The following is a 25,976-nucleotide window of genomic DNA, read 5'->3' as shown; positions in this document are numbered from 1 at the left end:
GTTTATTACTTCAGTTTCTCAGCCTCTTCTTCCCACTCTTCCCTGGATGCTCTACAGTGTTACCCAGAGGCCAAGGGAATGTAGTTGTTTTAGAGGAGGAATGAATCCACCATCTTCCATGGAAGTCCAATATTTTTTTTTAAACTAAAGTAAAAAAATTTTTAATGCTTGATATTTTAAAGGTTAAAAATTTAAGTTCTACTTGTGTGAGATGTCTAACATGTACCTCATTTGTCACTCCTGACAATTTTGTTAAGGTAAATGCTATCCAGATAAATTTATTTTGATAATCTTTTATTTTAATCTGGATAATGCCACTTAGAATTAGTAGTGTCTCCAGGGGTATTTGTTAAGGCAAATGGGAAATTGGGGAAATTGTGAGCTATTTTAGTGTCTGATCTCCAAATCTTGAGTTTATTTATTTAGTTATTTAATCAGTTATTTTGTTTTCAAAGACAATCAAGGTCTGGAACACTGGCCAGAATGATAGGATAAACTTCAGTCAAACTAGCCAACAAAATGTTAGGACTTTCATAATAAAAAAAAAAAAAATTTAAGTTCTAGAAATTGTTTTTCTTGTCTTTGTACTAGTATAGTTTTAGAGATTAATTGTATATTCTCAGCATAGATCATTTTAATATAAAAGTTGAAATTTGTGAAAATCAGGTAAAATAGTAGACATGATTTGAAATGTACTTCCTTTGGAACATTTTTAAAGTACTTTGATACCCTAAGCTTTGTTAAATGTTTGGAAGCATTAATAAAGAAGTCAGAGTCTTGCTCATAACTGGGATTCCTTCTTGCCAACCCGTGTTTTATCAATTAGACTGCTTAATAACAAAGAAAAGTAAACATCATCAAAATTAAAGGAGTTTTAATAACAAAACCAAAAATTTAAATAACAGTGGAAGATATTTATTTTCAATAAGTAAAATATTATGATAAATTTTGCAGGCAAGAATGTGCTTTTTTCAATTTTAACAAATGTACCACACCAGTGTAAGGTAAGGTGTTAATAATAAGATGTTATAGGGGAATCCTGTATTTTATGCATGATTGTTTGTTGTAAACCCACAACTTCTCTAATAAAAATGTATCTCATGGAGATTAACCATATGTAATATTTTACAATCAATACCATATCAACTAGTTCATTTTTAAAAGGTTTAATCCCATATATCAAAAAACTACTGTTCACAATAATATACTTGAATGTTTTTATTTTTATCCATTTTATTTTGTTATTGAAATGCTTATTTTCCAGGGAAATCTATTTAAATTGGAGACATTTGTTTTATTATTTATAAAGCTCTGAACTTTGCTGGTGATTGGATTGTGTCATATCAGTGTCAAATAAGGAAACTGATTAAAATGTATTGGCTTTATGTCTTCATTTTCCTTCTCACATCGAAAGAAACCCTTTTCCTTTTACAAGCATCTGAGTCCTATTATACAGACTGGGAAAATAAGAAATAAAGACAGATTATGTTGGTTGGATAAATTGTGGTAGCTAAAAAACTAAGACGTATTTGTATGTGGTATTTAATAATGCGTCCTCTGATAATAAATTTACTGCCAAGTACTTAAGTCATATTTTATTATTGAACAATTTGGGGCAGAGGGTAAATGCTTAAGAAACTTTGCATAGACAGATTCATTATTGTTGGATTAGAATATACTGGACATATTCTTGATCTGCCCTCCTTAACCCATAGTGACATTTGTCGAATGATTGGCTAGAATTCGCTTCATGATCTGGGACCTTGGAGTAGATTTTACCCCCTGTGCAAAGCTAATTGACCCAAATAGGAATTGAATCTACCACTTTCATATAGCAGCACTGTGTTCTGAAAGTTGAGCTAGCCAGGACAAATATGTGTTAAGATATGAAATAGTCACACTTTTGTCCTTAAAGAATATCATTATTTATAAACGTATTTCCTCACTGATGAAAGTGGGAAAATGTGTCCAAGAAATCCACTGTATTTTCATTGAAAATGGAATTACCATATGAGAAATAACTGTGCTTTAAATCCTTCATTTCTTTAGCCATATTTGTTTTGCAGAGATTAGCATTCTTTTCTCTTGGTTTTCTTTTGTTGTTTTTGTTAGATAGGTACTTTGGGGTTAGCTGTGGCTGTTCAATAAAATGTTTAAAGAGATATGCATATATTTTTGCTGAACTACCTGTCATTGATTTTGCACACTAAGCAGTCTGCCACATTTCCTAGCTTTTTATATTCTATAATGTTATATGCATGCTTCAAATTGTTTTTTTCTTTTTTTAGAGCATTTCTTCCACCTATATGATTGCTTTAACTTAGAATCAGAGTAAAGCAAATGCTTTTGTATTCTTAAGGTCACCCAGAGCTTTTACCACATTGACTTTGATATCTATGGAATAGCTATGCTCCAGATACTCATTATCATGGCATATAACATTCAGCCATAGAACACAGGTCGTTCATTATGCAGAATCTTAAATTCAGTTAATGTAAAACATATTTTCTTCACTTGTGCTAAATTTTCTTTGAGATGTTTCATAGCATTTGTAAAATGTGTTAAAATAGTAATAATAATGCTAGTATTCATATGGGAAAAATTTTTAATTTAGGTAATCTTAACTTCATACATTTATTTTATTGCCTTTTTTTAACAAAGCAAGTGGATAAACAGTAAATTTAATAGAGATTATATTCATTTGTCTTCATATGTGTTCGAAGTTCAAGTTGTTAAATTAATTTTATTTTAGCAGTTTGTTGTAAGAAAAAACTTTGAAAGACGAACTCAGGTAATCAGGACATTGATTCAGGTGTACTTGGCATAGCAGTTCATTAACAATGTGTTAATTATCTCTGATTACTCCTGAAAAGCTATAGTGGATTCATCTATTAGGTTGCTTCATTAAATCATTAATTTTCTTGGAGATAACTGAGCCTGACATAATTAAGTCATCTCAGTCTCCACTGATTTTTATCTCCCATGATGTAAAGAACACTAAGCTAGTTAATATAAGGCATTTGTAATGTATTCCCTGTATGTATTAATTTTACATTTTAGGATTATTAAATACTATCTTGGCTCATCTTATTTTATATTTAAATAATGTAATAAATGTATACCTTTGATTTACCTATTATTTTTAGCTTAGATTTTGTATTTCTGTGTAATACATCCATTTAAGTATTTGAACCACTTTTTCCCAACAGTTCTATGACCCATGGTTACATAAAACTGCTTCACTTCATCCAGAACATCATTTATGAGGATGGATTTGATGGATCCAATCCCCAGGTATTGAGCACCTTCAAAGCCTCTTATAATCATGTAAATAATGTTGTTTTCAAACTCTCTAGGGGTGGGCCCACAAAGTTAGAATGATCAACCATGAGCAAACTATTTTCAAGCACGGAAGATAAAATAACAGGGCATAGGCAGCCTTAGTTCAACTGTTGCTGTCTAGAGTTTTAGTTAAGTTCTGAGTTGATGCATGTAAGATGATTCACATGCATTGTCAACAGTAATTATTTTTAAATATAATTGTTTTCAATATGTAGCACCAGAATTAACAAGTAGTCACCTTTTGAAAATTACTTTTAAGTCAGCAAGACTTGTACTTTCCTATCTAAATTTTTCATATTTCTGTCATTCAGGCCTTAATTTCGAATCACCTTATGAGTAAGAATTAAACAGGATTTTATTTCTTATTACATTATGCTTTGAGTTCTTTCATTGAATAAAAGATGCATTTTTATTTGCTATATATATTAAAATATTTTATCACAACTGTTTCTCTGTAACTCTTTTTTAAAACTTTCTGTAAATTCCCATATTAAAGATGTTCCAATTAAAGTAAAATAATGAGGGAAATTTTATTTCTAGATATTATGCCTTTCAAAATTCTTTCTTAGTTATTTTAATTGCTTTAGCTGCTAAAAAATTTGCATTACATTTATATTATTTTAGCAGAATTATTTCCAGAGAACCATTAGTTTTTTTAAGAAGACAAAGAAACCAAAAATCTTACTTTTGACTTTATCAGCTATGCTTACTCTTAATTTATGTATTTAAAAATATTCCCCTAAACTTTATTGCTATATTTGACACTTTTTCATGGCAAAGTAGATAATTTTAAATTTGTTTTGATCATCAGTTTAATAGCAGGTTGAAAATACTTGTGTGTGTGGCAAAGCAAAGACATTTATTTATAAATAGCTTTTCATGTATGTGACAGGTTTTGTGATGGCTCTTCGTATTTATTTCAATTTTATTTTGTTCATTGTTGCTCCATTTTTGGACCCAGCTAAGATTTATGGCATCATGTCTTTCCTTTGGTGGCCAGTGCCTGTCTGGAGAGGTAAATTGGTCCCTGACAGACACCTCTCCCCACTCACTATGGTAACTATGGAAACAGGCATGTCATAACAGTTCCTACAGTACAGTGTGCAGAGCTGCTGTTCTTGCAGTATTATGACATATTCTGAGAGCAAGAAATATTATAGAATGCAAAAAACAAAGGCAATAGCAAAGAGATACATGCGTATACACATCCATATATATATATATATATATATATATATATACACACATATTTATATATTATGGATTAAATAGATTAATATAAGAATAAATACAAGTAACCCATATTTATAAGTTAAATATATATATATACACACACATACATATATATATATATATATATATATGTACACACATATACACACAAATATACATCCTAAGAACCCTTACTAAGTAAGCTATTACTGGAATGGAATGAAAAGTTTGTTTTTTTACTTTTTTTTTGAATATAAAAACAATACCATTTTTCAATAGACAGTATTTGTTAATCAAAATTGATAGATAACAAACTGTAGCTGGTTTGCTTCTCTGTACCAGAGGATCTGTAACTAATAACTTGCATACAATTCGACAGGGTTGAGGTAGGCATGTCTATGGTGACTATCATGAATGCTAAAAAAATTAAAATATATCAATAAGTTAATAAAATATACTTCTTATGTTATAGGAACTTAAATATGGCTAATTAATTCCTATAACATTAAATTATACATTGTACTGTTTGCTAAATTGTTTAGCCTGTACATCTGTCTCAGAAATTATAGATGAGTTCAAGAAGCCATAAAAATGCGTCTATCAGGTACTACTTCAGAAAATATTACTCCTGATTCAAAATAATATTCTGACACTGAGATAAATTCCACTTTTTACAAAGAAAATGTCATCTTATTTTCTCTATCACTACATTTTCAAATTAACCTTGACAATAAGTAAAGTAATGTAGCTCCTCTAAAAAGATACAGGGGAGACATTTACAATTTGCTGTCATAATTTCACTTGTTTTTATGTTGTGTTGGGATTTGCAAATATCTAAGAAATATACAATAAAAATGAAATTTGAACATTGATGCTATTTAAATTACTTAAATTCTACTTAAATCTAGAGATTAAATATTATAGATATTCTCATATGAATAAATTTAACTACTTATTTTACAACTAACTAGCTAAAGTTTATTTTTTAAATCTTACTGTAATAATGTACACCACATTATTGTAGGCATAATAGAAGAACTGTATGTCTCAAATGGCACAGGAAATCTGTAATTCAGCCTTTGTTTTTAACAATGACTGTCACATTTTTAAAAATTTAGATGTGTTTCCTGTGTTGAGGTATTATATTCAAATATGTTTTTATGTGCTATTTACCTACCTCATTTAAATATCTTATCACTCATTTCTTGGTTTAATATTTTCATTCTTTCTATATTCATATGTCAGTGTATCTGTCAGAGTCACTGAGCTAGTATAGTATTCCTGATTCCATGCCTAACAGCATTTTTATAAAAACTTTTAGCAGGTATTTTTTCATGCAAAAATAATAGGTGCCTGTGGATTAAAATACAGCTGGTCTAGTTTGTGAAATGTTGACAAGGGAAACGTAACTCTCCTCTCTTTGAACCTTCATATTTCATTCAAATATCTAGATTTTGGGGGGTAAGTTTTTCTCTTTCTTTTTTCCATATTACTCCTTCTGTTTAGAATCTAATAAGCTACAGTTGATAAGTTTAGGAATGATGAAGTGAATCTTAAATGCTTGCCATTTTACTTAAATTCTAAGTTTCTAAACTATAAGAAAAAGGAATAACATCATATTTCGCAGACATCCTATACTAATTCAGTGGAAACTTATTTATACTTCTAAAACATGCCCCTTTACTTCTAATTACTTCCTTTCATTCAAGTAATGCAGAAACAAAAAGGAAAACATTTTAGACCCTCCTAAGATGATAGCATGGGGTCTTAGGGAGTTGTCTGTCGTTACCTTAACATACCAGAAAAAAAAAAAAAAAACTGGATCAACTGCCTTGAAAGTGCCATCATGTTTCAGGTCCTTGGAATCAGGACTTTTTTTCTGATGGGCTTAGTCTAAATTCCTCTTTTTATTATCTCATTCTTACAATATTAGCCAGGCCATTATATCCCATCATATATTTGAAGACTTGCATGGAATATAGAACAATGTTCTAATCTATCCATTTTATTTTAGAGATGAGAAAACTAAAACCTAGGTAATACATATATACATATATATCTATCTATCTTGCCCAGAATCATACATCTACTTCGTTATAGTTCAGACAACAAATCTTTTTCATATTATTAAATACAGTCTCCTTAACTTATCCTCTTCTGTTTCAGTGCTTTAATTATTTCTCCCCTTTCCTTTGTCAATAAATTCTCATCGAAAAGATATATACAAATTCCACTTTTATCTGTAATATCAGAGAGATAGATATATTGTGTTGGTCAATAATTAGTTGGTTAGTAAATTTAATTAATGGTATTTCATTGAAATAGCAAGTGATATATATGTTTCATCAAAGATCTCATCTAAAGTGGTACATATTCCAAATCTTTGTTTTAAGAAAGGATATATTTTTTCCATCAGAATTGTAATAGTGATTTTCCAGTTGTGGCCATGTGCCAGGTTTTGTTAACATCTGCTTCCTCTGCCCAGAAGTTTTGTTGTATTGTTAAGGGAAGTATTTACAAAACATTGTTCAGTTAGAATAACCTGAATAGCAGAATTTGTTATAGACTCTTGCACCTGGCAAACAATTATTGGCAGTCATCCTAGGATTTCTTCAATGTATTTAAAATGTTACTTTCCCAAGAAATACTGGTCACTATTATTATGACCTTAATGTCAGTAAAGTCAAGTTCCAATTGTTCACCTGTTAAATTTATAAAAAGTGTTGAACTTATTTAAATTATTATCTTAAAAACATTTTCAAATGAAAAGTAGAAGCAAATGTAAAATTTAAAAAGCTTATACATTTTTAAACTTCTTTCGAACAAAAGATTAGGCAGTGGACAGAATAGAATTAATGAGACAATGAATAATTTATAGTTTATTAGAGGACTAATAGATTTGTGTGTAATGCTAAGAATGGTTTTTAAACATACTGGTTTAGATGTTCTGTATTATTACTCATGATATATTATTTTAACTGCCTCAAGCAACTCTTTCAATGGTCACTATTATGAATTTTAGAAAAAATTAAAATATTTAGGCTTCTGATACTCTTCAAATTTTACAAAAGTACAAAAATCAGTTCTTCTATATCTTATAATTTGGTAATATAAAAGGTTTCCTTTATTTTGCCTTACTATTAATATGACATAAAACTGCTTACAACACTTTTTGACATTAGTTCCTTGATCTGTTAAAAATAAAATTAAAATTGGCAGATAAAAGTAAAAGAAGTATCCAATTAATTAACAAAACTTAATGTATTTCCCTCCTCCCACTTTTCTTTAGAAAAAACAAAAAAACATTTTAAGAATAGGAATTCAGAATCTTGGCTCACCTTTGTGGGGAGATGACATTTGTTGTACAGAAAAGTATGACAACAGTCACAGTCTTACCAAGTTCCTCTATATTCTCCGTGGTCTTCTGCGAACCTCTCTTTCAGTCTGTATTATCACAATACCATCACATCTTATCCAGGTAAGAGCTTTCTAGAACTACTTTCACCTAATTATTGGTACATAATTGTAACTCAAAGAGCAATTTATAAATGCTTTATGACTCTGGCTAATTATTTCCTTATACCAGTTGGGAAAAGATTTCTGATGCATAAAGTGTCATAGTAGCAAAATGACTTTTAGATTAGATTATTAAATTATTTTAATATACAGTACAAATATGGTATCGCCACCTTTACTGATTTTATTTATTCTTTGATTTCTTGTGAACTTATTACAACCATTGTGATGAGTGTGATGCCTCTTCATTGATCATAAAGTTGATTTGAATAGACCAAATGTCCTTTTTCCCTGTTTTCTCCAAAAGCTACATTCTCAGCAAAAGAGGTCAATTTTTCCAAATAGAGAACGCTAGATCTTTGCAAGACTCAAGAGAAACAAGAATTGCATTATATATATTTCCATTTTATCATTATATATATTTATATATAGTAAGTACAATTAGAGAAATAGTTTAATTTTTAAACATCTGCAGTGAATGGAGTCATGCTAAAGTCAAAAGAAACTAAATTAATAAAATCTTTTTTTCTAATGCACTAAAACATTTTGATTTGGAGTGACTTACTTCTAGAGGAGAGGGGTTTTGAGCTTTGTTTTACTTCTCTAGGAAATAGCAAAAATCGTAACAGCAGCTTACAAATACCAAACGCTTATCTTGAGTCAGAACCTAAGAGTCCCTTTAAGATTTTTACGTAAATACTGTTATTTGCATTTTATCAATAAAGAAACCAAGGTTCAGATGAAAAGCTCTGGGTTCTTAATGATGGGGGCAGTGAAGTCAGCAGCGCGGGCTGTTAGAACCCCGGTTTGGCGCTAACTTGCTCTGAGCCGCGGGGTCCTCCAAAGCACACGGCCTGGGCACTCTCTGGGTCTCCCTCAGACGGCCCCCTCCGCCCCGAAGTTGAAGAGCGAGCTAGAAGCGGGGCTGCCGGGCGCAGGGACTGGCTCCGGGGTCCGGCCGCCCCCGCCTCAAGCCAAAGTCCTCCAATAGGCGCACCGCGAGCTTGACTCAGTACTCTGCGGCCGGGGGCCCTCTCAGGCCCTTCTTTCTGTTAACGCGGTCCGCGGAGACATCAGGTTCTGGAGTAGTTCCGAGAAAACTTCTGAAAAGCACGGAACAGTTGATAAGGAAGCTGCCCTTCAGCCTCCTGGTAAGAGAAAACCGTACTAAATTCTCTGGCTGTGTGGACTTCAATTGGCAAGCCCAGGCACTCTTGGCACCACAAGAGAAGGAGATTGAAGATTGCATGGCTTCTTTCTGCAACAGAGCTTATATATGAAACAATCAACACTATTCCAAATTATCTTCAAAATTATTTTTAGATAAGAGACTCCAAGGTTGACTTCATTTCGCAAATTATTTGTATGACTGTTTTAATGATTTTGAAGACATTAAATTTGCTGGTTAATGAAGAAAAGGACTAGTACTTGTTTTAGACCTTTCTGTACTGCTTACAAGTTTTACCATGTATATATTTAATTTTATTTAAAACATAGAGCAAAAATTAAGAGACAACTACTTCACTCAGTTGCATAGAAGGGTCCGGCATGTCTAGCATGCAAATCTTCATCTACCAGATTAATCTCATCTTCATGGTGACATCAAGTTATTGAGTTGGCTGTGCCTGTCATCACATTTATAGCTTTTCAAAAACTTAATTGGGGTTAAAATAGAAAATTTTTAAGGTTTGATGTTCCAGTTCCTTCCATAAATGCCCATCAATGTTATTCAGAAATTCTAACCTGTAGAATTTAACATTTTATTCTTATTTGTAAATCAAAATGTGTAATAATTTATATTTTGGAATTTTTTATAACTCTTTGTGAAGAGATAACAAATAATTTTTAATGGAAAAACTTAAAACTTAGGTTATTAGAGCATACACAGAGTATACTTTTTTGTATGTGTTAACATTAAGTTCTATATTTGTATATGACGTTTGCAAATTTAAAGAAAATTAAGGGATGTTTGTGCCTCCAATGAAGTGAATATGGTAAGATAAAAACCTTGCCTTATTGTAACTGGAAGCAGTTTAAAAGACTTCCAGAGAAATGAGCAGTGCCACCCAAAGATTTTAAATTTTGTGCATGGTAAAAATGATTAATGATAGGGACTACTTCTTATAATGTGTCAGTCAACTGAATTCAGAGACAAGTTCTATTGATGAATAAACAAATGTTAACCCTTATGCAGATGTTGAAATAAGGCACATCCTTCCATGGACTAAATCTTTAAAAAAAGAGAAACTAGATCAAGTGTACACACATGAGAAGCCATGATTTGAACCCAAATAGTTAGGTTCTAGGGGCCATATTATAGGATGATAATTATAGAATAATTCTAGAATATAATTATAGAATGTAAAAAATATGTTAATACATTTTTACTCTGGAAACTCTTATTTCCAAAGCTTGTAAATCTCAAATCTTTAATCTCAGACCTAAAAAGGACGTGAAGAGATTATCTGGTCTGGGTTCCTGCTTTTGGGCAAGTACTTGGTGAGATTGGAAGGGAGAATTTCACAGTTAATTGATTAAACAGAAGTCTAAGTGATGTAATTGAAATTTAGAGTTCTGTAAGGAGATAAAGACTTAAAAAAACCAAAGTGTAAAATGGCAGAAGAAATTCCTACATTATCAGTAGTTACTTTATATAAATGGATTAAACTCCCCAGTCAAAATGCAAAGATTGGCAGAATGGATAAAAAGCATGACCCAACTATATGCTCTTTACAAGAGACACCTTAAATTCAAAGACACAAAAAAGTTCAAAGTGAAAGTATGAGGAAAAATCTTCCATACAAATGGTAAGCAGAAGAGAACTGCATTGGCTATCCTAATATTAGATGAAATAAACTAAATCAAAAACTGTTACAAAGGACAAAAAGGTGTATATTGATAAAATGGCAAATATATCAATAAAATATAACAGTTATGAATATATGTGCACCTAACAGCAGAGCCCCAAAGCACATGAAGCGAATATTGGACATATTTGAAGGGAGAACTAGGTGGCTGTACATTGCAGTAGGTGACTTCAACACACCACTTTCAATAATGTATAGAACATCTAGACAAAAGTCCAATAAGTAAATAGAAGACGTGAACAAAACTATGAACCGACTAGACCTAACAGATATGTATAGAGCACTTCACCCAGCAGTGGCAAAATGCAAATTCTACTCAAGTGCACATGGATCATTCTCTAGGGTAGACCGTATGTTAGGTTACAAAACGAGTTTAAATAAATTTCAAAACATTGAAATCACATTTGTATCTTCTCTGGCCACATGGAATGAAGCTAGTACTCAGTACAGAAAAAGAACTGGAAAATTCACAAATACATGCAATTTAAGCAATACAATCTTAAACAACCAATGGGTCAGGAAAAGATCAAAAGGGAAATTAGGAAATATCTTGAGATGAATGAAAACAAAAACACAGTTTACCAAAAACTTATGAGATCAGAAAAGGCAATGCTCAGCTGGAAATTTTTAGCTGTAAATGCTTAAGTTATAAAATGAAAACCTCAAATCAGTAACATCACACCTGGAGGAACTAGAGAAAGAGCAAATTAAAGTTACAGCAAGCAGAAGGAAGGAAATAAAGATTAAAGCAGAGATAAGTGATGTACAGAATGGAAAAACAATATAGAGAATCAATGAAGCTAAAAGTTGGTTCCTTGAAAAGCTCAATAAAATTGCCAAATTTAATTTACACTGACAGAAAAAAATAGAGATGAAACAAATAACCAAAATCAGAAGTGAAAAGGGAACATGACTACCAATGCACAGAAACAGAACAACAAATTAGATAAACTAGATGAAACGGGTAGTTTCCTAGAAACACACAAACAACATACACTGACTCTAGAAGAAATAGAAGACCTCAACAGACTAATTATAAATAGAGAGATTGAAACAGGTATCAAAACCTCCCAACAAAGAAAAGTCAAGGACCAGATGGCTTCACTGATGAAGCTTACCAAACATTACAGGTAGAATTAACACCTATCCTTCTCAAACTCCAAAAAATTCAAGAGGAGGGAGCACTTCCTAATGCATTCTATGAGGCAAGTGTCACCCTAATACCAACACCAGAAAAATGTATCATTAAAAAAAAAAAAAAATTACCAACCAGTGTCTCTTAGGAATATACATGCAAAAATCCTCAGCAAAATACTAGCAGACCAACATCACATTAAATGGATATACACCATGACCAAATGGGATTTATCCCAGGGATGCCATGGTGTTTCAATAAAAGAAAATCAATTAATTTAGTACACCACATTAACAGAATGAAGGAGAAAAACACATGGTCATCTCAGTTGACACAGAAAATGCATTTTACAAAATCCAGCACCTTTTCTTGATAAAAACTCCCAGACAACTATGAATAGAATGAAACTTCTTCAACATGATAAAGGCTGTATATGAAAAACCCACAGCTAATAGCATACTCAATGGTGAAAGACTGAAGCTTTCCCCCTAAGACCTGGAACAAGACAAGGATTCCCCTTTCACCACTGCTGTTCAGCATTGTACTAGAACTTCTAATGAAAACAATAGGCAAGAAAAAGAAATAAAAGACCTCCAAATTGGAAAGGAAGAAGTAAAACTTCCCCATTTGCAGATGACATGAATTCTGTGTATAATAAATCCAGAAGAATCCTCAAGAAAGCTTCTAGAGCTAATAAGGGAATTCAGCAAAGTGGCAGAGTACAATATCAACATGCAGATATTAGTTGTGTTTCCAAGTAATGAATAATCTAAAAAAGAAATCAAGAAAACTATGCCATTTCTAATAGCAACTAAAAGAATAAGATAACTAGTGATTAACCAAGAATGTAAAGGATTTGCCCATGGGAAACTACAAATCACTGCTGAAAGATATTAAAAAACGTCTAAATAAATGAAAAGACATTCCATGCTCATGATTGGAAGACTAATTATTTTTAATATTTCAATACAACTCAAAGTGATTTACAAATCAAATGCAATCCCAATCAAAATTCCAAAAGCCTACATCGCAGAAATGGAAAAACCAATCATCAAATTCATATGAAAGGGCTAGGGGCTCCAAATAGCCAAATTGATCTGGAAAAGGAACAAAGTTGGAAGACTCACACTTCCTAATTTCAAGACTTATTACATCATGCACACGCGTACCCCATCCCTCTTGCCTGATCACCTGGCAGGGATGCAAGCAGAGAACCCTACTTACCGAGCATGCCAGGGTGGAGATATTCCAGCCTTAGAAAACATGTGTTCTGATCTGCTTTCAGCGAAACTGGTAACAGGGTTGTAAAGACTCTTTCTGCCTCTGCAAGGTTGGTGGTTGTCCTGTGGTGGTTGAACTACTGTGGCTGTGTGAAGTAATGTCATCAACACGGCAACATAAGGTACACCCTGAAAAAACATCCCCAGTGATTCAGCAAATAAAAGGATAAATTCTACTTGCTTAGAACTCTGGAGGATGGTGGAGATTAGAGAAGGGCTCCACAAACACTGAACTGAAGAAAAAGAAAAGCATCAGGAAATTTCCATCCTGGACCTGCCAACCCATTCCCCTCCCGATCACTCAGTCCTGCGCAGCTTAGGAGTCACTGAGATGTAGTGGCCCAGGTCCCTCCCACCACAATCTATAGAGCCACTCACAGCAATGAGCTACAACCCTACACATATCCAGTCACAGGGGCCCAATTGTTCAGGCCTAGACTGAGCTCATGCAGAACCCAGGAGGGTGTGGCTGCTAGACTGAAAAACCCACCAGGCACAGAAGTGGACATAGGTTTATTAGGACTTATGAACAGAAGTTCTCCAGTGACAGCTATCTGGATTTTAGCATTCCATGAAGGAAACAGAAACGTAAAAGGCAATATATGACTTCAGAACAAAGGCATTCCATATAATAAGAGGGCATCAGGTCTCTAGTAAAATCATTAAAGGGGCCTAAGACCTGATGTTTTACTAAGATTAGTGTTTAAGACTAAGATACAATCAATGCCATTTTTTACATCCGTGGTTAGTCTTTCCCCTCTGGGGAGATTGATTACTTTCTTGATCTTTGTCCTTGGATAAAGAAGGTTTGTTACAGGCTTTTAGGAGAGAGCTTGGCATCAGGTCGCCACACCAAGTCTGCAGAGACCCAGGGCAGAACAAAAGTCACTGAGAAGTGCTGCATCAAATGGGCCCCAGGGAGGGGAAAAATAAAAAAAAGAGTGAGAGAGACCACAGTAGAACAGCTGGCAAGTGGTGCTCTCACTCAACCCAGTTTCTGTTGTCTGTACCACCTGAATGGAAAACGGACTTTTCTGGAGCGACTGACCTTTCTGATTTGACCCAATCTCTCTCCCAGGGCATGATGCCTTAACAGGGAAGAAACTGAAGTCAAAAAAGCCTCACAGAGAAACAGAAGGGGGAGGGACTTTAAACTGAACTACTGTAAGTCAGGAGGGTCCCAGAACTGAAAAGCATAATGAAAAATGGGGCACTGAACAAGGGAGAAAATTTAAACAAATCATGGGAGCTGGGGAGAAAATTCTGCACTAAAACAGACTAGAGCAAGATTCCCAGAGAAGGGACAGAGGAAAGGAAACTTCCTCCTGGGGGGGAAATAATTGCACAAAAAGTACAATCTTAAAAATTGCCCCACATATCCAGGGCAAGAATCAGATGAAGCAAAAATTGCACCACATATCCAGAGCAAGAATTGGATGAAGAGCTGAGAAAATCTGAACAGTTAAAAATGAGGTACTCTAAAGGTCTAGAATAAGTTGGACCAAGTGTCAAAGATGAGCTTGAACACAAAGCCAGTTAACAATAAAACCCTAGACATGAGGAAGAAACACCTTCGGAGTTAACTCATCAAGATAATTAGATGCCCAGACATCAGCAAAAAATAACATGTCATACAAAGAAACAGGAAGATATTGCTCAGTCAAGGGAGCAAATTAAAACTGCAAAGGAGACACAGAATTTGGAACAAATCTCCTAAATCAATTCAGGTAGATGGAGGAAAATATGCATAAAGAGATAAAGGATATTAAGATATGTGTGAGCATAAAGAAGAATTTCAATATATTAGGAGAAACATAACAAAATTATGGTGATGAAAGGCACAAAAGAAGAGATTAAAAATATGCTACAGGCATACAACAGCAGATTAGAACAGGCAGAAGAATCAGCAAACTAGAAGACAAAACAATCAAAATCCTACAGTCAGAAGAATGGAGAGAGAAAAGAAGATAAAAAATTGAACAGTGACTCAGATTTGAGTGACAGTATGAAGCACCCAAACGTGTGTCATAGGTGTCCCAGAAAAGAAGGGAAAAGGGGCAGAAAGGATATTTGAGAAAATAATGGCCAGATAATTCCCATACTTTATGAAAGACGTAAATATACCTGTCCAAGAAGATCAGCAGACTCCAAACGAAATAAATCCTAATAGATGTGCTCTGAGACACATAGTAATCAGAATTTCAAGTCCCAAAAATAGAGGATTCTGAAAGCAGCAAAAGTGATTCATCATATACACGGGATCATCGATAAGACTAGGTGCTGAATTCTTACCAGAAACCATGGAGGCAAGAAGATGGTGATATGATATTTTTAAGGTACTGAAGGAGAAAAACTGCCAGCCAAAAACTGTGTATCCAGCAAAACTGTCCTTCAAAAATGAAGAAGACACTATGTAATTTTACACAGTATGTAATTTCAGTTTATTGACACAACCCAAATATATGAAACTTAAAATAGGTAATGAGATCCTATTATTCTGTGCAGGTTAATGTAATACTTGGATACACTGCAGAGTATTTGGGGCAGAAAATAAAAAAGTATTTTCAAAGTGTACTTGAGGGACCGGGGGAAAATGTGAAACTATTAAACTCCCCCACCTGGGGAATTTCTGATATTCTCACAAGCACTAGGGATTCACAATTGGTTAAGCCAAGCCCTCAGTCTTGAGACTTGCCTTTATGAAACTTATTCCTGCAATGATGAAGATAGGCCTGCATATATGCCTAAGAGTCACCCTTAGAGAGCCTCTTTTGTTGCTCACATGTGGCCAACTCTGCAAATAAACTCCTGGCCAACTCTGCAAATAAACTCACTTCGTTCCCTCATTCATGGCATGTAACACCCAGGAATATAAGTCTCCCTGGCAATATGGGACATGACTACCAGGGTGAGCCTGGCCCTGTCATTGTGGGATTGAGAATGCCTTCTGAACCAAAAGGGAGAAAACAAATGGAACAAAATAAAGTGTCAGTGGCTAGGAGATTTCAAATAGAGTCTAGAGATTATTCTGGAGGTTACTCTTGTGCAAGCTTTAGCCAGATATTGCAAACTACTTACAGTATGCCAAGCCCCAACCAATAGTATTCCTGAAAGCCTTAGGGAGTACACTGGGCTCTATCTAACTAAGTCTCTATAAACATTTTTCTTAGTAAGTTTATTTTTTCAGAAACTTAAGGCCTCCAGATTGATCTTATGCCAGATAAGCCCTGAAACCCAGAGGTACCAGTCTGTCTAAGAACATCAGCCAGTTTCATTCCTCTACCCTATAAGGTCAATACCCCTTTCCAACATGAAGAAGTTAAAATGATCATTGCCCAGATATCCCTAAAGAGAAAGGCATCCCTGAAGAGAAAGATCAAATGAGAGGGAGGAGGTGTAACTGAGAAATTAGGATTTAACAAATGACTGTGACTACTGACTCATTACATATATATATATATATATATATATATTTCTTTTTAGTGTCTAGTGTTTTATAATAGCCAGAAGGAAATACCTGAAGTTGTTGAACTGAAATCTTGATCTTTAATAATGATTGTATAACTATATAGCCAAAAAAAAAAAAAAAAAGTCAGTTGCCTGTGATTGTATGGATCTACTTCTGGATGTTTTGTTCTGTTCCACTGATCTATATATCTGTCTCTGACAATACTACACTGTCTAAGTTAACCTACCTCTATTGAAAGTCTTAAAATTGGGTAGAGTGTAATACTAGTGGTCAATAAGAGGGAGGGATAAGGAGTATGGGATGTTTGGGGTCTTCTTTTTTTATTTTTTTCTGGAGTATGGCAGATGTTCTGAAAATGATCATGGTGATGAATTCACAAATATGTGATGATACTGTGAACCGTTGATTGTCTATTTTGGATGGATTGTATGGTGTGTAAATATATCTCAATAAAATTACGTAAAAAAAATGGGGCAAATAGTGCCTAATTTATAGGCTCATTCAGAGGATTAGTGATAAGATGTGCTGACAGTGCTGGCATAGAGTAGACACTCAATAAATGTTAGCAATCATCATTTTTAACTATTATTACTTAAACAGACCTATGAATTGGAGACTTTGAACGGAGATCCGGCTACAGAAAAATAAGATGTACACGTCTATCAAAACAATAGGAATCTTCAGGATCTTCTCACAGAGTAAGCCTGAGAGAGACCAGTAGACAAAGTCAAGTCAGATGGTCATCCAAATCTTAGTAATATCACCATGTTTTAACAAGACTGGTTTAACATCATACATCAGCTTCTTAAATGACGAGTGCCATCCCTGGAGACTCTAACCCATGATTTACATGGTGATTGAATGACTGAGGATAATTTAGCTCATTCATTCACTCAGTAAATATTTATTGCAGGCATTATTCTAGGTACCTATGAGGATACAGTAGTGAACAAGACACACAAGGTCCCTATCCTCATGGAGCTTTTTCAGCAATGTAAAAGATAGTATAGATGGAGGTGAAATGTAAAAGATAGTATGGATGGAGAGTATACTTGGGTAATTGGACTCTCGAACTTGGGGGTTGATAGGGAAGTGGTTTGGGGGCAGGAAACAGAAATTTTAAGTTTAATATCCTTGGAAATTGTTTTATAAAATTAAAGAACTGTATATAATACAACTGCGATACCCTTTTTTGAATATGCTGTATAAAGTGATGCTAGATTAGAAGTATATAAAATATCTATATTCCTTGAATTAGTAAAACAGCCAATTGGCGTTCTTATTTTAGTTATTAGCATTCTGTCAGACTTGTACAGTAATGATTAGTTACCCTTTATTGTACTTTTGGCATGCTTCCCATGTTTAATCTCATTGTAGAGAAGGAACACATAGTTAAGGAAATTGCAAAGAGGGAAAAAGTTGAAATAGGGAAAATAATGACATAGATTCAAAACTGATTTTAATTTGGTGTTTTAATAAGGCTTTTGGAGTGAAAAAGAATTATTTTAAATTTGCATTTGAAATATTTTGTGTTCAACTTTACAACTTTAAAATTAAAAATTTTTTTTCCTTTGGGTTAAAGATTATTTTCATAACAACCCAAGAAGAAATGGCAAGCATATTTTGAAACAAATGTATACAAATAAATTGTAAAACTGTTTAAAAAAATCGGTAGAATTATTCAAGTGTGTTATGAATGTTTTAAAATGTATATAGTCTTTAAAATTATTCTGCTGTGAAGCTGTAGTATATTATTTTTCTCTTAATAGAATATTATTTTATTATCGCCAAATGACATTACATTAAAACGGTATGTAAAAATAGTTAAATACAGACTTTGTTACATGCCGAACTATGCAGCAAAGTGTCATTAGAAGGGGCAAAACTATGGAGGGTTCCCCTATATTCCAGCATTACTCAGTTCCCAGATCCCTGCTGTGTAGCTGTTCCACTCGCCAAGAAGCCTGTTAAAGAGCCCCCAAGAGCATGTGCACAGCCCTCTATGTTAATAGTTAATTGGTGAGGATGGCAAGATGAGAGGACAGCCGAACATGTGGTCTCTCAGACTCAAGAAATAGACAGACCTTTAGTTATAATAACAGCAGCTGCTCACATTCTCACAACTGAACTGTTCAGAACTGTTGTGCAGTAAAGATTGTCATGGATTGAAAAAAAAAAAAGAGGAAAGGTTACGTCTAAGAAAAATAATTAAAACCCTACTTTTAACTCTTTCTACTTACTATTTTAGGAATAAAAATATTATTTCAACTTTTAAGAAGTGTAAATTTCCATATTAAAAACTGTTATCTTTCAACTGCATTGAATATTCTGCTGTTTTTTCCCCATTTGCTGTTAGAAATGGTTTTTGCACTCTTCTAAACTTTTTAAATGAGATTTTTTGTAAGGTGATAACTTTGAGGCAGTTACAATAAGGAAAATATGAAACTAATTTTTCTGGTCTGTTAAATGTGAACTGGCTTACCATTAGTGAGATTTGTCATCCACCTCCAAATTACACAAGTATTTTGTGCCTTTTAAATTATTTTTATTTCCAATTCCCAGTGACAATTGTATACTTGAGAAAAATAACCAATAACATTTATTCTTTTTGGAAATAAAACTTAGTTTCTTGCCTTCTTACGATTTTATTTGCAAGGTGAAAGTATAATAAATTTCCGCCAGCTTATGCATTTTATTTACACAATCTGTGACAGGGGTTGTTCATGATTTATATTTTTTATTGATTATATGCACTGTTACCTGAAACTGTTTGTCAGCAAATAAATATTGAAGCATTTAGGAATTGTAATTAAAATAGGAAGGTTATTTTTCTATACCTTTTCCATGGCTTTCCTTTCAGAAAGATAATCTTTCATTGTTGTGAGTGATCTTTATTCTAGCTGTCATAACCTACATTTTTAAGGAGTTTTTAAATTTGAATGACACTCTAATAAATTTCTCCTTTGACATTATTGAAGGTAAAATTATATTTTTCTAGTTCCAGAATAATTGTAAGGATTGCCAGCATTTACTTTATTTGCTTAGAGAACATTATTTGGTAAACTATATTTAAACTTTCTTTTATTTACAACAGATTTCAGATTTGAAGCCAGCCTATAGCATATTTTTATTTGTCATCTTTGGCACTTGGTCAATTAATAACCTTATTCAGTTTTGTCATGTAACCACTATTTTTCAGAGATTTCATCTGTAGAATTTTTCTCCTAGCTATCTCATTGAAGAAAACTATAACCAGCATTAATTAACTTATACCAAGGGAAGTTAATTTTCTAATGAGAAGGAGGAAGAAAGGGCCTTGTTATGACATGTCGATTGAAAATCTAATGGAGTTTTAGTTAGTGTTATTTTAATTAATGTATTTTTAAATTAATTTTCTACAATATTAATATATTAGAACTTTGAACCCACTGAAGTGAATGATACAGTATGTTTCCATGTAGAGAAATTAAGAGACAAACCTTTTCACATCCATAAACTTTTGTGTTCATGCTGAGTGTTTTAGCAGCTAAACTCTGGTCAAGCAATGGACTGCTTTAGAGCTAACTACTAATAAAGGATTATGAAATGTGGACTCCAATGGCCTTATGAATTTCTCTTAGCATGAAATGTTTTATTCTTAAAACAAGAACTCATAATTGCATGGTGAAGAAACAACATACTTTTGTGAGTTTACAAGTATAAAATTTTTGAAAATATTTTATGGCATTATTTATATGAGCATTATTATAGGAAAACATATCTTCTGTCTTATAACTTAATCAATTTTAAATCATCTTTTTTAATGCACTTAATTAAAGAAAATATTTTAGGATCAAAATTACAGAGTTAATCTCTTGACTTTAACTATCAATTACTGAAGGATAAAGCCAGATATTCTGGATATAAATTTTTCATTAATTCTTTCATCAAGATATTCTCAACTCAGAATCTGCCTTTAAGTTTTCTAGATCTTCTCAACTACTCTAAAACAGATTGTAAGATATTAATGTATTTTAAAGTTTTTTTAAAAGCTGTTTTTAAAAGTGAACTTAATTATATTAAACGCTTTTTAATTTTGCAACATATTTGTCAAATTCCAGCCTTTGAAAATGTGATAACATTATATAGTTCTGGTAACTTGTAAACAGAATCTGTTTTTCTTAAAAATAACAAATAATTGAAATGTGTTTCAACTCTTCTACTCTAGGCTTGGAATTTACAAATTCTTACAGCTCCAGATTTTTCTTCTATTTCAGACTGTACATGCTGATATCTGATTAATTTTTTAAGTCAAATCTTAGCTTTAATGTGTTATATATAGTTTTATTCACTTTCTTGTTTAAAAATGATTGAAACCATTTTAAAAATAATCTCCAAATTATCCAGAATTTTCTGTCAATAAAAAGCATTAGTAGCATTTTGTCTTTGTATAAATATACGTATTAAATAAGAATAGGATATATTCTAAGTCATCAGTAAGTTTCATATGCATCACTAACAGAAATAAATTTACCATTTAGTAACTGTTTATTACACTTAATCTAACCAAAAAAAAATTTGGTAAATCATGAAAAGCAAAATAATTTTAGCTTTAAATGCTTGTTTGTATTCTCTAAAATAACTTTATGATGTTATAGTTCATATTGTGATTCATACTGTGGTTCCTGTAGTGGTGGGGGTGGTTAGCTAAGGTACAATTTAGGGCCAAAATATAAATAGTGAAACGTCTCACCGTGGTATGGAGATTGAGTCATCTATTTGGGCATATGGAATCTTTGGCTGCTGGACTGCATAGTCTTTGTAATGCCCAATGTCCAGGCATGGACACAACTGTTCTGGGGAGAGGGACCTGAACTTCTACTTGAATGTGGTAGAAGAAATGTGAGGGAAGGATCTTTTACATTATTTTTATGACAGAAGTGATACAGATACTCTTCTGTATCACTTCTTGTATACAGAAAAGTACAACTTTAATTTTGCATTTATATTACAGATAAAATTATTAATCTTTTTATTTTTGGTATTACAAACTATCTGAAAAATACCTATGAGAAAATGTAAATTCTGAATTATTCCTATCTGTATATTTGGATGCATACCTTCCCTTAAAGAAAGATCACTGTCTTCAAAAAAAGATAATTATTTCTTAATGTTGAGACAAAATGTGCTTGTAACTGATAACAATTTACAGCTCTTTAAATTATCAGGTCAGATATTATGCCCTAACTTTATTTTTACCACTTTGCTATTAATTTCATTATTACTACTATGTGACGAGCTCCTTTGTCTTTAATAATGTTTTTGCACCCTGTGCAGTTAATCTTTAATGTTGGGGAGGACGGGGGAGAGATTAAATTAGCCTTGTAACCTCTTTCTCTTCCAGGCTGATGATAGAAAATAAAAGCTCTTAGCCACAAAATGTAACACTTAGAATTAATATTTAATTAGACTAGCAAATTGTACACTGTGGCTGAAAGCTTCCAAACAGTTGTTAGTGCCACAATTGACCTACAAGGTTTAATAATAACTCACTTCTAGAAGCAAGTGCCAGTTCAGCATAGTCGAGCCACTGTAAGAAAGTCCTGAGAGATTAAAATCAGCAAACCAAATGGCAGGCAAGGGTTCCTGGGATGGAGCCTTCTGGAAAGCTGGGAGCTGGAATAGTTTTTAAGCCAGGATTCAGATGAGAACAGTGGGTGAAAAAGCTGATCCCTCCTGTTCTGGGAGCTTCTGGTTGTAGGCCAAAATCTTAGAACAGATTTTTACTAAATGTTTTTGCTACACCTATTAACTTACATTGAAAATCAAATATTGAATAATTTTTTCTGTAAAATTTAGCAAATTTTTTTGTATAAACATTAGTTCTTAATTCCTTACATATTAGTACATAATATCTGTAAACTCAGATCATTAGATTATTAGATAGGTTTGGCGCTGTACATCTATGCTGTTTTGCTGTGACATGCTGTTTCCTTGTATCCTGTATAGTTGATTTATATGGTTCATTTCTATATTATTTCATACAGGCATTATGCAGAGCCTGAGGAAAAGGATTGTGAAATTTGTAGCCCAAGAATTTTTTTTCTTCAAGAAGGTTCTATATATCATCAAACATAATTCAAAGGCATTCTCAATTTTTAAGGTCTTTTATTATAAAAGAAATGCTGTATTTGGTTATGCTTATGATGCAATTAGATTACAAGATAAATAATTGGACCTCCTGGTGAAACATTGGATCCTTATAATTCTGACAAATTAATCTAGTGAAAAATAAGGTACCATGAATTTGAAAACATACAAACACAGAACAGCAGATTGAAGAAAGGAACACCTTACATAATTTATTGGTTATATCTTAAATAATTAAAGAAAAGCTAGTCATTGGTTAAAAATTCAAGTAGGCGATAACCTTGCCAGCAGAGGGAGTAGTCCTGTCTTCCGTCAGGTTCCCATCATTTTCCCACCTGCCTCAGCTTTTTTCCCAGCCAGTCTCCCATCTGGACCTGGCTCTGTCAGCCTGTTCCTGATGACAGGCTATAATTTTATATTCAATATGGGATTATTCTAAGATGATTTTAAACTTTAGTATCTTTAACCTGCCACTGCATCATAAACCTCAGCTGGATACTCTGTTTGATATTTGGATATAAGCAGTTTTTTTCGAGGCAGGGTATGAGCTTTTGGACATCTGTGAATTGCATTTTAAGGTTTCAGGTATAAAGTAGTGAGCAACAAATTTCTGATTTAAGAAGGCAGGCATAAAACATTTTTAGATTAAAAAATACAAAGAAATTTCTATGTGGACTTGATATATAATTTATGAAAAACACCTGAAGTTAATTTTGAAAATTATTCCATTATCCTGTCCAGTCTATTCATTATAGTGTTTTGCTCATCCCAATTGTTAGAGTTTTCAGAATATGTAAGATTCTTTTAAATGTTCTGTTAGAATAGCACCTGAAAAAGAAACAAAACTGATGTAAATAGACATTCTGCAGAGTATGTAGTATTTGAGGCCATTGTAAATGTAGATAATATTTCTGAAAATGACATTATAAATTCAAAAAATAAACCTCAAGAATAAAGAACCAACATTTTTATAACAAAATTTAGATTATGAAGTGTTTGATTAGAGAGAAAACACAAAGGAAAAATGAGACTCCATTGCTTATTCTTGATAAAATTTGGCAATTTGCTCAGCAACTTCTTTTGCCCTTGAGATTAAGTATATTTCCCATTGGCTGCCTTTATGGATATCTTTTAAGTATTGAAAAAAGAGCCAAAATATCTTTGCTTTAGATTTCCCTACATGAATACCAATACGTGGTATTATCACGAGAGTGTGCGTTACATGTAGAGTTTTTAAAATTTGCAGAGGTTCCTTTATATTCTAAAATAAATTGTCTATGACTTTGAAAGAAGTTGTGCTAAATCTGGAAAGATTTAATCTCATACCATCATTAATTTATTACAAATATGCATTAGTATAATTTTATCCAATAAAATTCTATTCTTTCTTAAACTCAAGATAATTATGAACAGAATTATTTTCCCCACTATCTTTAATAAATTAAAATTTTAATCCACATCTGTAAAAATGTTACAATCTCAGTATAATTTTATTATCTCACAGTCTTCATTTCTATAAAATGGAAAGCTTAATAAGCATGAGAAAACAAATACCTCATTAAATATCCCTAGATGATGTATCCAAGTATATTTTTTGGATTACATGATGAAAAAATGCCATAATTGCTTATAAGTTCTAGTATGTTTGTGTATTTATGCATATCATTTTGCAGAAATGTCATTATGAATTGAACTATTGAGTTTAACATACTTGCTTTTTTTCTGGGAACATCCCGCCTCCACCCCCACATCCAGTCATGCAATAGGGTCAAACATAAAGTAACTTAAATATTTCTTTAACTTTTCAACTTTAACTTAATAGTTAAATTTTAGTGCTTTGGTAGTCCCAAATCCGATGTCTCTTGCCATACGCAAATGTAGCTCTTCCTTTCATATTATGTGATTGTTGTCTTTTTTATAGTGTAATTGATTTACCCAAGAACTTGTTCTTTTATGAGGCATTGCATAAATGCTTTCTGCCAATTGGTTTATTCCTTTTGAGCTTCTTGATAATTAAGTTATTGGTTAATTACTCCTAATTCTCTTGTTAAAATTTTTCCTGGAAATATATTTTTGTAATGATAGAAAATGCATTTTTTTTATATTGTTGAGATAACTAGATCCAGGAAAGAAAGGAAAAGTACAGGATTTGAGGTATTCTTATTGTTATTTGGTGACTTTTGGATAGGTATCTAAACTATTTTCTGTATTTTTAGAAAATAGTGGGAGCTTTTTAAGGCAGAAGCTTAATTTTTATCTCTCAAAGTACATAGTTTTGGTATTATATGCATTAAATTAATCTTTATTTAAAATCCATTTAACAGATTTGGAATAAAAATGTGTCACCATTCTATAAAAGCAAAGAGAAAACATTCTTTGAAACCAAACAAGTAATATTCAAAACAAAAACTCTGAAGATTGAAACTGTCATAGGAAGGTAGAAAATGGGACAATATTATTTATGCTGATATACAAGAGAATTTGACATTTTAAATTTAAATATTTAAGAACTTATACTGCAAAAGAAAATTTTGAGAGCCTTTTGTGTAACTTAAAACAATGCTGTTTGAGACTGCCAGCAAACTCTTTAAACTCTTGGACACTGGCTCCTTCTCTTCTGGCTTCCCTCCTAGTCATGTCTTGGCTACTATCCAGAGCTGACAACTTTCACCCAGGAGCAAAGGGAGATTTGTCTAGTATAAGAAGGATTTTTGAGCCATCCTGGATTCTCACATCCAGATGGGCAAAGAAGAGGGATGGCAGTATCCTTGTACATACTTGGGTGATGTCATTATTCTGCATGCACTAAAACCATTAATTTACTCATATTAATGAATCCTAAATGCCCTTATTAAAAAATGTTCCTTATTGAAAACCATAATGTAACAAATTCAAAATTAACAAAAAACTTATGTCCCAAACTTATGTCTAAATATTTGATGCGTGAATACCTTTATTGCTCTATTTCCTACTACATATAGTGAACACCAAAGAGGTTTTACATCTTGGCTAATAGCATAACCCTT

General features: G+C 32.7%; 1 protein-coding gene across 6 annotated transcripts in view; it reads left to right on the top strand.

Annotated features, from left to right (window-relative positions):
* The window catches only part of ELP4 (elongator acetyltransferase complex subunit 4), a 278,539-nt gene that overhangs the window by 109,534 nt on the left and 143,029 nt on the right, over positions 1-25,976 (top strand). For all 6 annotated transcript variants that reach the window (XR_005217377.1, XM_037839032.1, XM_037839029.1 and 3 more), the window contains exons 6-7: positions 3,210-3,294; positions 7,844-8,032. Coding sequence is in view for 5 of the 6 variants with exons in the window: in XM_037839032.1 (XP_037694960.1) it covers positions 3,210-3,294; positions 7,844-8,032 (274 nt within the window). In the remaining variant the exon portion in view is untranslated. The remainder of the gene's footprint in view (positions 1-3,209; positions 3,295-7,843; positions 8,033-25,976) is intronic.

Source organism: Choloepus didactylus, chromosome 6, assembly GCF_015220235.1.
Source record: "Choloepus didactylus isolate mChoDid1 chromosome 6, mChoDid1.pri, whole genome shotgun sequence".
NCBI lineage: Eukaryota > Metazoa > Chordata > Mammalia > Pilosa > Megalonychidae > Choloepus > Choloepus didactylus.
Note: the sequence above shows the minus strand (reverse complement) of the source record. Positions and strands in the feature narration are given on the sequence as shown.